Source organism: Chlorocebus sabaeus, chromosome 23, assembly GCF_047675955.1.
Source record: "Chlorocebus sabaeus isolate Y175 chromosome 23, mChlSab1.0.hap1, whole genome shotgun sequence".
NCBI classification, from domain to species: domain Eukaryota; kingdom Metazoa; phylum Chordata; class Mammalia; order Primates; family Cercopithecidae; genus Chlorocebus; species Chlorocebus sabaeus.
Genome location: NC_132926.1, coordinates 10,220,767 through 10,235,066, shown reverse-complemented (window position 1 = coordinate 10,235,066; position 14,300 = coordinate 10,220,767). Strand labels below are relative to the sequence as shown.

The window sequence follows — 14,300 nt, the reverse complement described above, 5'->3', positions numbered from 1 at the left end:
GGGACTACAGGCGTGCTCTGTCACGCCTGGCCAATTTTTTAATTTTTAGTAGAGATGGGGTCTCCTCTACGTTGCCCAGGCTGGGTCTTGAACTCCTGAGCCCAAGCAGTCCTCGTGTCTTAGCCTCCCAAAGTGCTGGGATTACAGGCATGAGCCACGGCACCTGGCCCGCATGATTCTTAAAAAACAAAAAGAAAAAGAAAAACACAACAACCTATTTTAGACCAAGATTTCAATGCAGAAGATGAAGCACATTTATAAATGACCATGTATGACTTGGCATAGCAGAGCCTAAGTTTGGTGATAATGAACCTGTTATTTATTGAGCAAAGGTTTTAAAAAGGAGGAAAACCTTCACAATTCTCACTTAGAATGAGGCAATTACCCTTATATAGAGAGTAAAAACAATTAGAAACCAATTATAAAGGCAAAGACAAAGAGAAAAATTGAATCTTTTTTTTTTTTTTTTTTAAAAAAAGCACATAAACCCTACGTACTAAAATTATACACATCAAGTACTGGTCCAATCTTATAGCAATCTATTTACAATTAAACAGCACCATGGTTTTCCCATCTAGGTTAGTTAAACATGCCCAGAGAATTGTTATTCAAAGTATATGTTCCTTTAAAATAAAATAAACTCTTAAAAAAGAGAGCTCAAATCCTCAACAAAGACCTTTTATCAATCGATATCATAAATATTGATGACATCACCAAATTTGCTTAAGAAAAAATAGTTTTAAACACTTTTTCTTTTCCAGTTGACAAACTTGGAGAAGTGCTGCTATTCGATGTGGCACACAAATGAACAAAAACTTTGATGACAGGAGCAATACACTGAATTACCCTAATATCTCCACTTCTAAACACAAAAAAAATTCTCCTTTGGGATTAATGCTGTGGTCTTTGCTTGAATTTAGATTCAATCATCAGCAAATTTAAATTAGATATAGCCACAATCTTTAAAATGATTACATAAAAATAAGGAAGTAGTTAAAGCTCTCAGAAACATGATGTTACAATTACAGATTTAATCAGGCTATAGGAAATTCAATACCATTTAAACATTACATTTAAACTAATTAGCAGTTTCATTTTGTCATTAAAATTAACAATGCACTTCACATCCAAGTAGGTGTGGAGGGCTGACATTTTCCGACTGAGAACAGCGTTAAGTGTCTTCTTGCCTGTACTTTTTCCATCTCATGGATTCTCAGGGGCACAGTGGTCACATGTTAGCCCCCCTTCTCACTTATGGAACCAACTTTTACAAAAGGCTCCAAATTAAACCTAACTCTTGGCAGCTTTACTCCAGTCACAGTAGAGAAGATCAGGTTATCTCCCTGGATTTTTCAGTCCCCTAATCTAACTTGCAAAAGACTCTTAATTTGCTTCTTTGCTACAAAAGATGAGGGAGGAAAACTGTCATCTACCATGACTAGAGGTAACAGTGAACTGGAAAGCACTAAGGTATAAAGCAATGTTTCATTATTTGGTCTCACTGCTAATGTTTATGTGACACCAGTAAACTTTTCACACTTAGAAATTTTGAGTTGAAATTTCCCCTAAAAGATTGAAAATAGGCACAGTTCTCCCAGGCACAGATAGAATAGGCTTTCCTTACACCCCTCCATGCAAAGTGGAGGAGATCATTTACTTTATTAACTTGTAGTGGGAACAGCTATACTTGATTCTGGTGTTTCCTGGCCCAGGAACCATGCATTTGGGGGTTATACTTAGCTATGAAAAGTTCCAAGCAGAATAGATAGATCAATGAAGGTACTATATAGTAATGAACTTCTAAGCCTGGATATAAAAACGGCTTCATTATATAGACCTTTCAAAATACTTATGCAGCAAGATGACAGCGACCTTTCAACTGAGTATCTGTTGAAAATCAGAGACCTGACTGTATTGACGAAATTATTGCCTAGTGTTCCAGAAAGGTGCCTGCCACTAATGTGCTGGAAGGCACCACACTTTAGTGTGAATGTAAATAAGGAGCTCGACATGTGGGATGAGGAAGCAACACTAAAGCACAATTTGCCAGTCTCTTTTCATTTATGGCTAAATATTAATTGAGCTAAGAATAAAAAACCAGAACAGAAGCAACCTCAAATACTGCTCTTTTCAGTTTCCATTAACAAAAAAAAAAAAAAAAAAGAAAACTTAAGTTTTATATCCATTATTTATGGTTTCTGGAAATTATATAATTTGATATATTTTTCTAAAAAAATTCTGTATTCAAAAAGGTGCCTGGTGCTGTCCTTCATGGATGCAATGTTTCATTTACAGTCCAAGTCACTGAAATACAGCCATTACATAGTTGTTGAGTGTTTTAAAATAAATGGTTATCTACTTCTTAACTGCCTTTCAAATTAGAAATTGTAATTATATGAGTCTCAAAGCCTGGCTCTTTGTGTTTTATTATTTTTGTTGGTCTCCATCACAGATGGAATTTTTCACTGGTAATTCCTCAGAACTAAATCCATTCATCGGGAATTTAGAGCAGTGAAATAAATTTCACGCCGTAGAGTAGGAAATGATCACAATAACAATAAAAAGGAGCAGACGGATGTGGGAGCCAGCCAACAGGGCTCAGTTCAGTTCTCCACTGGTGTTGGGTTCTGCACAGGTTGGCTCACTATAACCTGTACAACATAGTCCTTTGGGATCTTCAGCTCTTCAAACTTCATTTTGTCAGTGAGAGGTCTGCCAGAAAAGAACCACCGCTGACTACCTGGTTCCACTCCCTCTGCTGCATGCAACCGTCTCTTCATGTGGAATACTGTGTCTGTGCTGCGAACCACAAGCTTGAGGTCTTTGCCCGTGGAAAGGCGCAAACGAAGCTGACATTCATATCCAGAATTGGGTGGTGGCTCAGGAATATCCAGAGTCTCTATGTCGCTCTTTTCCTCTATCATGTTGATTGGTGGTGCCAAGCAATACACTGGAAGCTGATATCTGTTCCCCAGTTCATCATAGCACTCTGTAAGTGCACCTTCAGAAAGATAAGATATGAATAAGAACTTAAAACTTAATGAATACATTTTTGTTTATACCTCACAAAATGCTTAAGCTTCTCTTGCTAGCATGGCACTGTAGAGAAAAAAAACATAAAACAATGCCAATCACTGTCAGCTGATCATCAATGATGATTATCAAATCCTATGCCCAATTATTTGAGTATTTAATTTTATATTAACCAGAATGCTGATCCTTACCCCACACTCTTCGAAGTCATTTCATATCCATTTCACAATTTCATTAAAACAGAAGTGAAAGCACATACAACTCGAACGTACTACTAATATTATTAATGCTTACACAAGACTTAGATAACATTTAAATTACATTAGGATATCTTTTACAGAAATGAATCCGCTACCTTAAACAAGCAAGCAAATAAAAAAAAAAAAAAATGGATTTCTAAGCTTAACTCATCAAAAGTGTTCTACAGCAGTTTTCTTTTATATTTTCTTTTTATTTAGACGGAGTCTCGCTCTGTTGCCCAGACTGGAGTGCAGTGGCGCCATCTTGGCTCACTGCAGCCTCTGCCTCCTGGGTTCCAGCGATTCTCCTGCCTCAGCCTTCCAAGTAGCTGGGATTACAGGTGCTCGCTACCACACCTGGCTGATTTTTTGTATTTTCAGTATAGATGGAGTTTCACCATGTTGGCCAGGCTGGTCTCGAACTCCTGACCTCAGGTGATCCACCCACCTCAGCCTCCCCAAGTGCTAGGATTATAGGAGTGAGCCACCACTCCCGGTCCTAGAGCAGTTTTCTTAGTGCTTGGACTTCTTTTTTTCTTTTTGAGATAGTCTCGCTCTGTTGCCCAGGCTGGTGTGTAGGGATGTGATCTCGGTTCACTGCAACCTCCATTTCCCAGGTTCAAGCAATTCTCCTGCCTTAGACTCCTGAGTAGCTGGGATTACAGGCACACACCACCACGCCTGGGTAATTTTTGTATTTTTGGGAGAGACAGGGTCTCACCATGTTGGCCAGGCAGTCTCAAAACTCCTGACCTCAAATGATCCACCTGTCTCAGCGGCCCAAAGTGTTGAGATTACAGGCGTGAGTCACCATGCCCAGCCCAGTGCCTGGACTTCCTAAATTGAAGCACTTGGCAAGAAGTCCTTAGTTCAGAGAGATCACAAATTAGAGATGATAGCTTTAGCAGCTGCCACAGATTCATTGCTTATCTATGAGTCTCATTAGTAAAATTACCACAGAAATGACTGAGGTGTTTTATTTAATCCCAATTAGTCTATCTAGTACAGAGAAGCTATGGATTAAAAAGGAAAAACAAAAGGGCTATGACATAACGAGCTAGCTCAGGGAAGGGAAAAAGCACTCATGGTTTAAAAAAAATGTATTAATGGTTAATTTCCTTACAAATCATATGTTGCCCAGGCTGGACTCAAAACTCCTGGGCTCAAGCAATCCTCCTGCCTCCACCTCCTGAGTAGCTGAGACTAGGTGTGTAAACTACATTATAGTCACCAGGACTTCCTTGGGGGAACTTGAAAGCATAACTTTTTTTTTTTGAGATGGAGTTTCGCTCTTGTTGCCCAGGCTGGAGTGCAATGGCGCGATCTCGACTCACCACAACACCCGCCTCCCGGATTCAAGCGATTCTCCTGCCTCAGCCTCCCGAGTGGCTGGGATTACAGGCATGCGCCACCATGCCCGGCTAATTTTGTATTTTTAGTAGAGACGGGTTTTCTCCATGTTGGTAGGCTGGTCTTGAACTCCTGACCTAGGTGATCTGCTCACTTTGACCTCCCAAAGTGCCAGGATTACAGGCGTGAGCCACTGGGCCCAGCCAAAAGCATAACTTAATGAACGTTTTAAGGTTATACATAACATGTCCTTTCCTCAAACTAGAATATGATATCAGCTTATTATCAATTTGGATAAAAAAACTGAAATGTCTACCAGATCCAGAACACTGAGAAATGGTTATCAATGAACAAGTGAGTTAATGAACTGATATTTGTGTTTAATGTCAATAGAATGAAAATATAAAGAATGAAATGAAATATGTGAAATGAGCCTGGAATGGTCACCAACCCATCACAGGTTCAATCTGGTCTTTCTAAGTTACATAAGATGTGCTGGGGTGATAGCTTAGTTGGAAAGCAGAACACACACGAATCTTCCCTCTTCTGTGTTTAGCCTCTGTGTATTCACTAATAGCATTGTAGAAATGGATCTACTTCAAGCACAGTTGTGATCACTAGCAGTCCCTATACCAGTAACTTCACACTGCCCTTTTCCCTTCTGCCCTTCATCCCAGTGAGTCAGGGTTTAGTTTTCAAATCTCTAGAAGGCAAGAGAGAAAAACTCCATGAAGAGTTAAAGCTGGCTGGTGTATCTTCTTCATCATGCTCTGCCAGCGCTCAATCCGTAACGCTGGAAGTAAGCTATTTAGACAATTACAGAAGCTCCCATATTTCAGTATTTTTAGAAATGGTAATTTGTTTTTTATTTAATATGGAATTTTCTAGTTTATTTATTCTTTCTGGCACTTCTTTCTACAAAATTATAATCTGAGTTGTAAATATGCTCTAGTTTTACATTAAACTAAAAATCACACTTCCTGTTTCTAGTCTGGCATGCAAAAAACGTAGAAGTCACCACTCCATCCTAACAAGTAAAAGGCTGAGCAAACTGAAAAATCAACAGATATTCTTAGATCTGTGGGAGAAGTAAGGTCACAGGGCAAACCACTGCCCCCAAAATAGGAGAGACAGGCAAGCTAATACAGAGAATCACCATTTACCAGAGCAGACGCCCAGGAGCTGAAATCTCTGCGGAACCAGTGCAGGGTAGGGAAACCTCAAATGTAACTAAGTGAATTACTAAAGGCTCAGTGTGGGCAAGTCTTAGAGAGAAAACTCCATGGGGACTTGGTGAAGGGTGTCTGGGGAGAGTGTTACCTTCCTGAGTTTTACCTTCTGGACCTCTACAACTTCCTCGTAGTGACAGTCAGAATAATTCCCTGGGTTGGAGAAGGGTGCAAAAGGAACCATTTTTAAATATGCTGGAGCATTCTGCCCTTAGAAGAAACTAACTAGAGTCTATCCTGCTGGGGTTTTATCGAGCCTAACTAATTTGGGAGAAGAGAAATACCCAGCTCTAGCCCCTTCTAACCATCTTGTCCCACCTAAGGTAGAGACTATGACTAAGCAGCACTGGTCAAGTCATAGTCTTTTTGTGAGGCAGAGGCTCACAAAAAGACTAAAACCTCCACATTACTGAAGGCCCATTTCACACAGCTCCCATATATTATATCCACCTTTCCAAAAAAATTACAAGATGTACCAAAAGGCAAAAAACCAGTTTTTTAGAGCAAGCACAAAACTAGACTCAGATATGGCAGAGGTGTTAGAATGATCAGACTGGGAATTTAAAACATGATTAATATGCTAATGGCTCTAATGGATGAAGCAGACAGCATATAAGAACAAATGGGAATGTAATAAGAGATGGAAATCCTAAAAAAGAACCAAAAGAAATGCTAGAGAACAAAACCACTGTAACAGAAATAAAGAACGCCTTTGATGGGCTTACTGGTAACTGAACATGAATGAGGAAGGAATATGAGTTTGACGATATCTCAGTAAAAATCTCTAAAACTGAAAAGCAAAAACAAAAAAGACCAAAAAACCTTGGGAGGTCCAGGTGGGGGTATCACCTCAGGTCAGGAGTTTGAGACCAGCCTGGCCAACATAGCGAAACTACGTCTCTACTAAAAGTACAAAAATTAGCCGAGCGTGGTGGTGGGCGCCTGCTACTCGGGAGGCGGAGGCAAGAAGAACTGCTTGAACCTGGGAGGCAGAGGTTGCAGTGAGCCGAGATTGCGCCACTGCATTCCAGCAATTGGGCGACAAGAGCGAGTCTATCTCAAAAACAAAAACAAAACAAAACAAAACAAAAACAAAAACAAAAAACAAAAAACGCAAAAAACCCCACGAAACCCAAAAACAAAAAACCCCACCACAAAACAGAGTATTCAGAAACTGTGGGACAAACCAAACTGTAACATACACATAATGGGAATAGCAGAGAAGAACAAGAGAAACAGGAAAAATATCTGAAACAATTATGACTGAGAATTTTCCAGAGTTAATATCAGAAAAACTACACACATCTAGGCATATCATTTTCAAACTTCAGGAAATCAAAGATTAAAAAAAACCAAAACCAAAACCAAAAACAAAAAAACTTCCTGGTCAAACATAGTGATTCATGCCTGTAACTCCAGCACTTTTGAGAGGCCAAGGCAGGAGGGTAGCCTGAGCCCAGGAGTTTGAGGCCAGCTTGGGCAACATAGGGAAACCCAATCTCTACCAAAAACAAAAAGCCAGAGGGGAAAAAAACAGTTTACCCACAGAGGAGCAAAGAAAATAATTAAATAGCTGGGCGTGGTGGGTGGCTCATGCCTGTAATCCAGCACTTTGGGAGGCTTTGATGGGCAGATAGCTTGAGATAGCCTGAGCTCAGGAGTTCAAAATCACCCTGAGCAACATAGTGAAACCCTGTCTCTACAAAAAATACAAAAATTAGTTGGGTGTGGTGGTGTGTCCCTGTAGTTCCAGCTACTCCGGATGCTGTGGTGAGGGGATCGCTTGAGCCTGGGAGGTCTAGGGTGCTGTGACCCGAGATTGTGTCACTGCACTCCAGCCTTGGCAACAGAAACAGACCTTGCCTCAAAACAAAAACAAAAACAAAACAAAACACACACACACAAAACAAAAACAGAATTACATATCCAACTTCAACTTCTCAGAAACGATGCAAATATACAGTGAAGTGAAATATCTAAAGCATAGAAAAACCCACCAACCTACCATTCTGTATGCTGTGAAATTATCCTTCAAAACCGAAGGAGAGGCTGGGCGTGGTGGCTCATGCCTATAATCCCAGCACTTTGGGAGGCCGAGGCGGGTGGATCACCCAAGGTCAGGAGTTTGAGACCAGCCTGGCCAACATGGTGAAACCCTGTATCTAGTAAAAAATACAAAAAAAATTAGCCGGGCCTGGTGGTGGGTGATTATAATCCCAGCTACTCGGGAGGCTGAGGCAGGAGAATTGCTCAAACCCGGGAGGCGGAGGTTGTAGTGAGCCGAGATTGCGCCATTGCACGCCAGCCTGGGGGACAAGCACAAGACTCCGTTTCAAAAACAAAAAAACAAACAAACAAAAAAACCAAAAAAAAAAAACAAAATATAACAAAACAAAAAAAAAAACAAAACACTGAAGGAGAAATAATGACTTTCTTAGATAGACAAAAAATGTGTTGCTCACAGACCTGCCTTGCAAGAAATATTATCAGATCTACAGAGAGAAAGGAAAAGCACTGGAGAAGAAATAAGTGAAGGTAAAATAAGAACCTTTAAAAACATTTTTTTTCTTATTTATTTTTAGAGACAGGGTCTTGCTGTCACCTAGACTATAACACACTGGTGTGATCATAGCTTACTGCAGCCTTGAACTCCTTGGCTCAAGGCTATCCTCCTGCCTTAGTCTCATGAGTAGCTAGCTGGAACTACAGGTATACTCCACCAAGCCCAGGTAATTTTTGTATTTTTTTGTAGGGGCAGGGTTTTGCCATGTTCATGTTGTCCAGGCTGGTCTCAAACTCCTGGGTGCAAACAATCCACTTACCTCGCTTGCTGGATTTACAGGCATGAGCCACCATGTCTGGCCCAAGAAGAAATAATAATGTTTAATGTGTATGCACCTAACAGCACAGCATCAAAGTATGTGAGGCAGAAACTGACAGAACTACAAAGAGAAAGAGATGAATCCACTATTATAGTTGAAGCCTTCAACACCCCCCAATCAGAAATGAACAGATCTAACAGGCAGAAAATCAGAAATGACATACTTGAATGCAACAATACCATCAATCAATTTAATGTAATGAATATGTTTAAAGTACTTCATCCAACAACAGCAAAATACACATTTTTCTCTCAAGTTCACATGGAACATTCACCGAGACCACATTCTGAAACATAAAACATACCATAACAAAATGAAATCATACAAGGTCTGCTTACACCATAATGGAAATAAACTAGAAATCAATACCAGAAAGGTAGTTGAAAATCCATAATACATGGATATTAAACAATACATTTCTAAATAACACATGGTGTCAAAGAAGAAATCAAGATAAATTAAAATATATTTTAATTAAAGGAAAACAACTTATAATTTCAGGATGCAGCAAAAGCAGTGATCACTGGGAAATTTATAATGCCTGTATTAGAGAAGAAGAAATATCTAAAATCAAACAGTAAGTTTCCACCTTGGGAAACTAAGAGGATTGCCTGCCCCGGGGAGTTTGAGGCTGCAGTGAGCTGTGATCTCACTCCAGCCTGGGCAACAGAGTGAGACCTTGTCACAAAAAAGAAGAAAAAAAAAATCAACAAAACCAAAAGCTGATTAAAAGGTTTTATTGACCAAAAGGTCAATAAAATTGGTAAACCTCTTACCCAGGTTAATCAAGAAAAAAAGAGGACACAAATTACTGAAATGAAAGGGAAGACATCACTACAGATCCCACAATGTTGAAAGGATAATAAAGGAATATTATGAACAACTCTATGCCTACACATTTGATAACCTACATAAAATGGACCCATTCCTTGAAAGACATGATCTGCCAAAACTCATACAAAACAGACAATCTGAATAGGCCTACATCTATTAAAGAAATTGAATCAAAAATTAATAACTTTCCAAAACAGAAAAGCATCAATTCCAGATGGATTCACTGGTAAATGCTATCAAACATTTAAGAAACAAATGATAACAATTCTCTACAATCTTTCTCATCAGACAGAAAAGGGAATACAGCATTCCTCCCTTTACTCACAGCTTGGCTTTCTGCAGTTTCAATTTCTCTTGGTCAACTGTGGTCCAAAAATATTAAATTGAAAATCCAGAATCACACAATTCATAAGTTTTAAATTGTTTAACTTTCTGAGTAGCATGATAAAATCTCTTGCCATCCTGCTCCATCTGGCCTGGGACATGAATCAACCTTTTGTTCAGAGTATCCATGCGGTATACACCACCTGCCGATTAATCACTTAGTAGCCATCTTGGTTATCAGATCAACAGTTGCATTATCGCAGTGCTTATGTTAAAATTACTCTTATTTTAATAATGGCCCTAAAACACAAGAGTAGTGGTGCTGGCAATTTAGATATGCCAAAGAGAAGCCACAAAGTACTTCTTTTTAAATGAAAATGAGGTTCTCAAATAAAGAAAAACATCTGAATGTTGATATTGCTAAGATCTAAGATAAGAACAAATTTATCTGTGAAGTTGTAAATAAGGAAAAAAAAATTCATGCTAGTCTTGCTGTGGCACTTCAAACCGCAATAGTTAAAACACAGTGAATGACAAGTAATTAGTTCAGATGAAAAAGGCATTACATTTGTGGGTGGAAGACAAGAAAAGAATTATGTTCCAATTGACAGCATTTAGGTTCAGTACTATCCACAGTTTCAAGCATCCACTGGGGGTTCTGGAACATTCCAAGACCATATCCCCCCACGGATAATAGGGGACCACTGTACTTCCTAACTAATTCTATGAGGCCAACATTACCCTAATACCAAAACCAACATTACAAGCAAAGAAAACTACAGACCAATATCCTTCATGAACATAGACTGAAAAATCCTCAACAAAATATTAATGAATCAAATTCAACACTGTATAAATAATTATACACCATGACCAAGTAGGCTTTAGTCTCAAGTATTCAAGACTGGTTCAACATTTGAAAATCAATTAATTAATATAATCCATAATATCAATAGGCTAAAGAAGAAAAATCACATGATCACATCAATAGATGCTGAAAAAGCATATAACAAAAGCCAACACTCATTATCAGTACTAGGAATAGAAGGGAACTTCCTCAACTTGATAAAGAATATCTACAAAAACGCTATAGCTGGCCAGGCACGGTGGTTCATGCCTGTAATCCCAGCACTTTGGGTGGCTGAGGTGGGCAGATCACCTAAGGTAGGGAGTTCAAGACCAGACTGGCCAACATGGAGACACCCCATCTCTACTAAAAATACAAAATTAGCCGAGCGTGGTGGCACATGCATGTAATCCCAGCTATTCAGGAGGCCGAGGCAGGAGAATCGCTTGAACCTGGGATGTGGAGGCTGTGGTGAGCCAAGATTGTACCACTGCACTCCAGCCTGGGCAAGAAGAGCAAAACTCCATTAAAAAAAAAAAAAAGGCTCACGCCTGTAACCCCAGCACTTTGGGAGGCCGAGGTGGGTGGATCATGAGGTCAGGAGATCGAGACCATCCTGGCTAACACGGTGAAACCCCATCTCTACTAAAAAATACAAAAAAAATTAGCCGGGCATGGTGGTAGGTGCCCGTAGTCCCAACTACTTGGGAGGCTGAGGCAGGAGAATGGCGTGAACCCAGGAGGTGGAGCTTGCAGGGAGCTGAGATAGAGCCACTGCACCTCAGCCTGGGCGACAAAGTGAGACTCCGTTTAAAAAACAAAAACAAAAACAACAAAAACCTTATAGCTAAGACATACTTAATGGTGAGAAACTCAAAGCTTTCCTACTAAGACTGGGAAAAAGACAAGGATGTCCCCTCTCATCACCACTTTTTAACACTGTACTGGAAGTCCCAGCTAATGCAATAAAACAAGGCAAGACAAGAAAAGGTATAAAACTGCCTTTGTTTGCAAATGATATACTGTCTATGTAAAAAATATGAAGAATCAACATAAAAGCTACTGGACCTAATAAGCAATTATAGCAAGGTTGCAAGATACAAAGTTAATATACAAAAGTCAACTGCTCCCCTATACATCAGCAATGAGCAAGTAGAATCTGAAAGTTAAAACACAATTTACATTAGCACCTCAAAAAGAAAATAGGTATAAGTCTAACAAAGTATGTATAAGAAATGAAACAATGACAAAAAAAAAAAACCTTGATAAAATAATTACTAAATAGAGAGAGCGTACATGTTCATAGACAGGAAGACTTAATACTGTCAAGACGTCAGTTCTTCCCAGCTTAGTCTATAGATTTGATGCAAATCCCAATCAAAATCCCAGGAGGTTCGGCACAATGGTTCATGCCTGCAATCCCAGTGCTTAGGGAGGCTATGGTGGTAGGATGGCTTGAGGCTAAGAGTTTAAAACCAGCCTGGGTAACAGAGCAAGGCGCCATCTCTACGAAAGAAATAAAAAATTAGCCAGGCATGGTGGTGTCTGCCCATAGTCCCAGCTACTTGGAAGACTGAGGAAGGATTTGCTTGAGCCCAGAAGTTTGAGGCTGCAGTGAGCTATGTCTGGGCCACCATACTCCAGCCTTGGTGACAGAGTAAGACCCTATCTATAAATAAATAATAAAATAAATAAGTGAGCTAGTGAGTCATGAAAACACATGGCAAAAACTTAAATGCATATTAGTTAAGTGAAAGGCAAAACTACGAAGACAATAAAAAAGTTCAATGGTTGCCATGGGGTTAGGAGGGAGAGAGGGATGAATAGGTAGAACACAGAGGATTTTTCAGGACAGTGAAACAATTCTGGATGATACTATTAATGATGGATACATGTCAATATAAAGTTGTCCAAACCCACAGAATGTACAACACCAAGAGTGAACCCTACCAGCACTTTGGGAGGCCGAGACTGGCGGATCACAAGGTCAGGAGATCGAGACCATCCTGGCTAACACGGTGAAACCCCGTCTCTACTAAAAAACAAAAAAAACAAAAAAAACAAAAAACTAGCCAGGCGAGGTGGCGGGCACCTGCAGTCCCAGCTACTCGGGAGGCTGAGGCAAAAAAATGGTGTAAACCCGGGAGGCGGAGCTTGCAGTGAGCTGAGATCATGCCACTGCACTCGAGCCTGGGCGACAGAGCGAGACTCCGTCTCAAAAAAAAAAAAAAAAAAAAAAGTGAACCCTAAACTATGGACTTCTGAGTGATAATGACGTTTCGGTGTAGGTTCATTTATTTTAACAAACGAACTACTCTAACGGTGAATGTTGATAGTGGGGGAGGCTATGCATGTGTGGGAGTAGGGGGTATATGGGAAATCTCTGTTTCTTCCACTTAATTTTAATGTGAACTTAAAACCACTCTAAAATAAATAAGGGAAAAATCCATACCATTTACTCAAATATGATTTGATTTCATTTTAAGTCTATAGGTTTATGGGTTACCCTCTTCCCGAATTAAATACCTGGGATCACAAAATATCAATAAAAGTAATATTTTACATTGTAGTCCATAACTATTACCGCAGAATTACCTATTCAGAGCAGACTGGCTCCTTTGTGGCCTCGACTCTTGAACAACATAATCCTAACCCTCCATTATTTAATGGCCCCAAATCTCTACTAAAGACAAACTGCACTGATAGTAGTGGTTTCTACCACACAACCTCTTTAGTACCTAACAAGGATCAATAGGAAACAATTCTTACATTCTAGAGTCACTACACAGACATTTACTGATCATCTTGAAGTATGTAGGGCATGCCACTGACACTGAGAAGGTTGTAAGAGAACCAAGGCTGTCCCTGATCTCCAGGAGCATATACTCATGAGCAGATACAGCATACCCGTCACAGATTTTAGTACAAACAGATACAATGAAAATCAAACACAGGTGCTGAAACATCACAGAACAGAAAAGTGACTAGAGTTGGTAGAGCCAACATGGAGGAATTCTGTAGAAATGGTGTGTTCTGGGCATGATTTTAAAGACACGGAATAGCAGTGAAGGGCATCCCAAGAAATAGAAATGATATGGAAATAATAATTACAAGGTAAACAGAGAATACCATGGGACCTTTTTGAAGTAGAATACAGAATCAATGATATAAAAGTACTAAATAGGCAGTAATAGTGAAACCTGATAGTAGGATTCAGGAGTTTAGGCTTAATACTACAGGAAATTACCAGAGGTGGCTAAAACAGGTAAATTAGATATTCAACATTCACCACCTTTTATATGCTACCGGATATTCTAGGTGCTAAGGTTGTGTTGGTGAACAAGACAAAGCCTGCTGACTGTTTTATCATCTATGTGAAGAGAGAAAGAATGACTGGAATCATGACTGCCTGACTACAGAAATGGAAAAAAAAATCAAACTGAGAGATTTGAAGGTAACTGGCAGAACCAAATGATGGGTTAGATTTGATGGAAAACCAAAAGGAAAGAATCATGTAACTGGAAACTAGAATGACATAAAAAAATCATTTAGGGTTATAAGA

At 39.5% G+C, this 14,300-nt stretch overlaps 1 protein-coding gene across 2 annotated transcripts in view; it reads right to left on the bottom strand.

The window, feature by feature from the left end:
- Positions 1-296: 296 nt before the first annotated feature.
- The window catches only part of UBTD2 (ubiquitin domain containing 2), a 71,778-nt gene continuing 57,774 nt past the window's right edge, over positions 297-14,300 (bottom strand). For both annotated transcript variants that reach the window (XM_038010393.2, XM_008015300.3), the window contains exon 3: positions 297-3,001. In XM_038010393.2, coding sequence (XP_037866321.1) covers positions 2,604-3,001 — 398 coding nt within the window. In that variant the 3' untranslated portion in view covers positions 297-2,603. The remainder of the gene's footprint in view (positions 3,002-14,300) is intronic.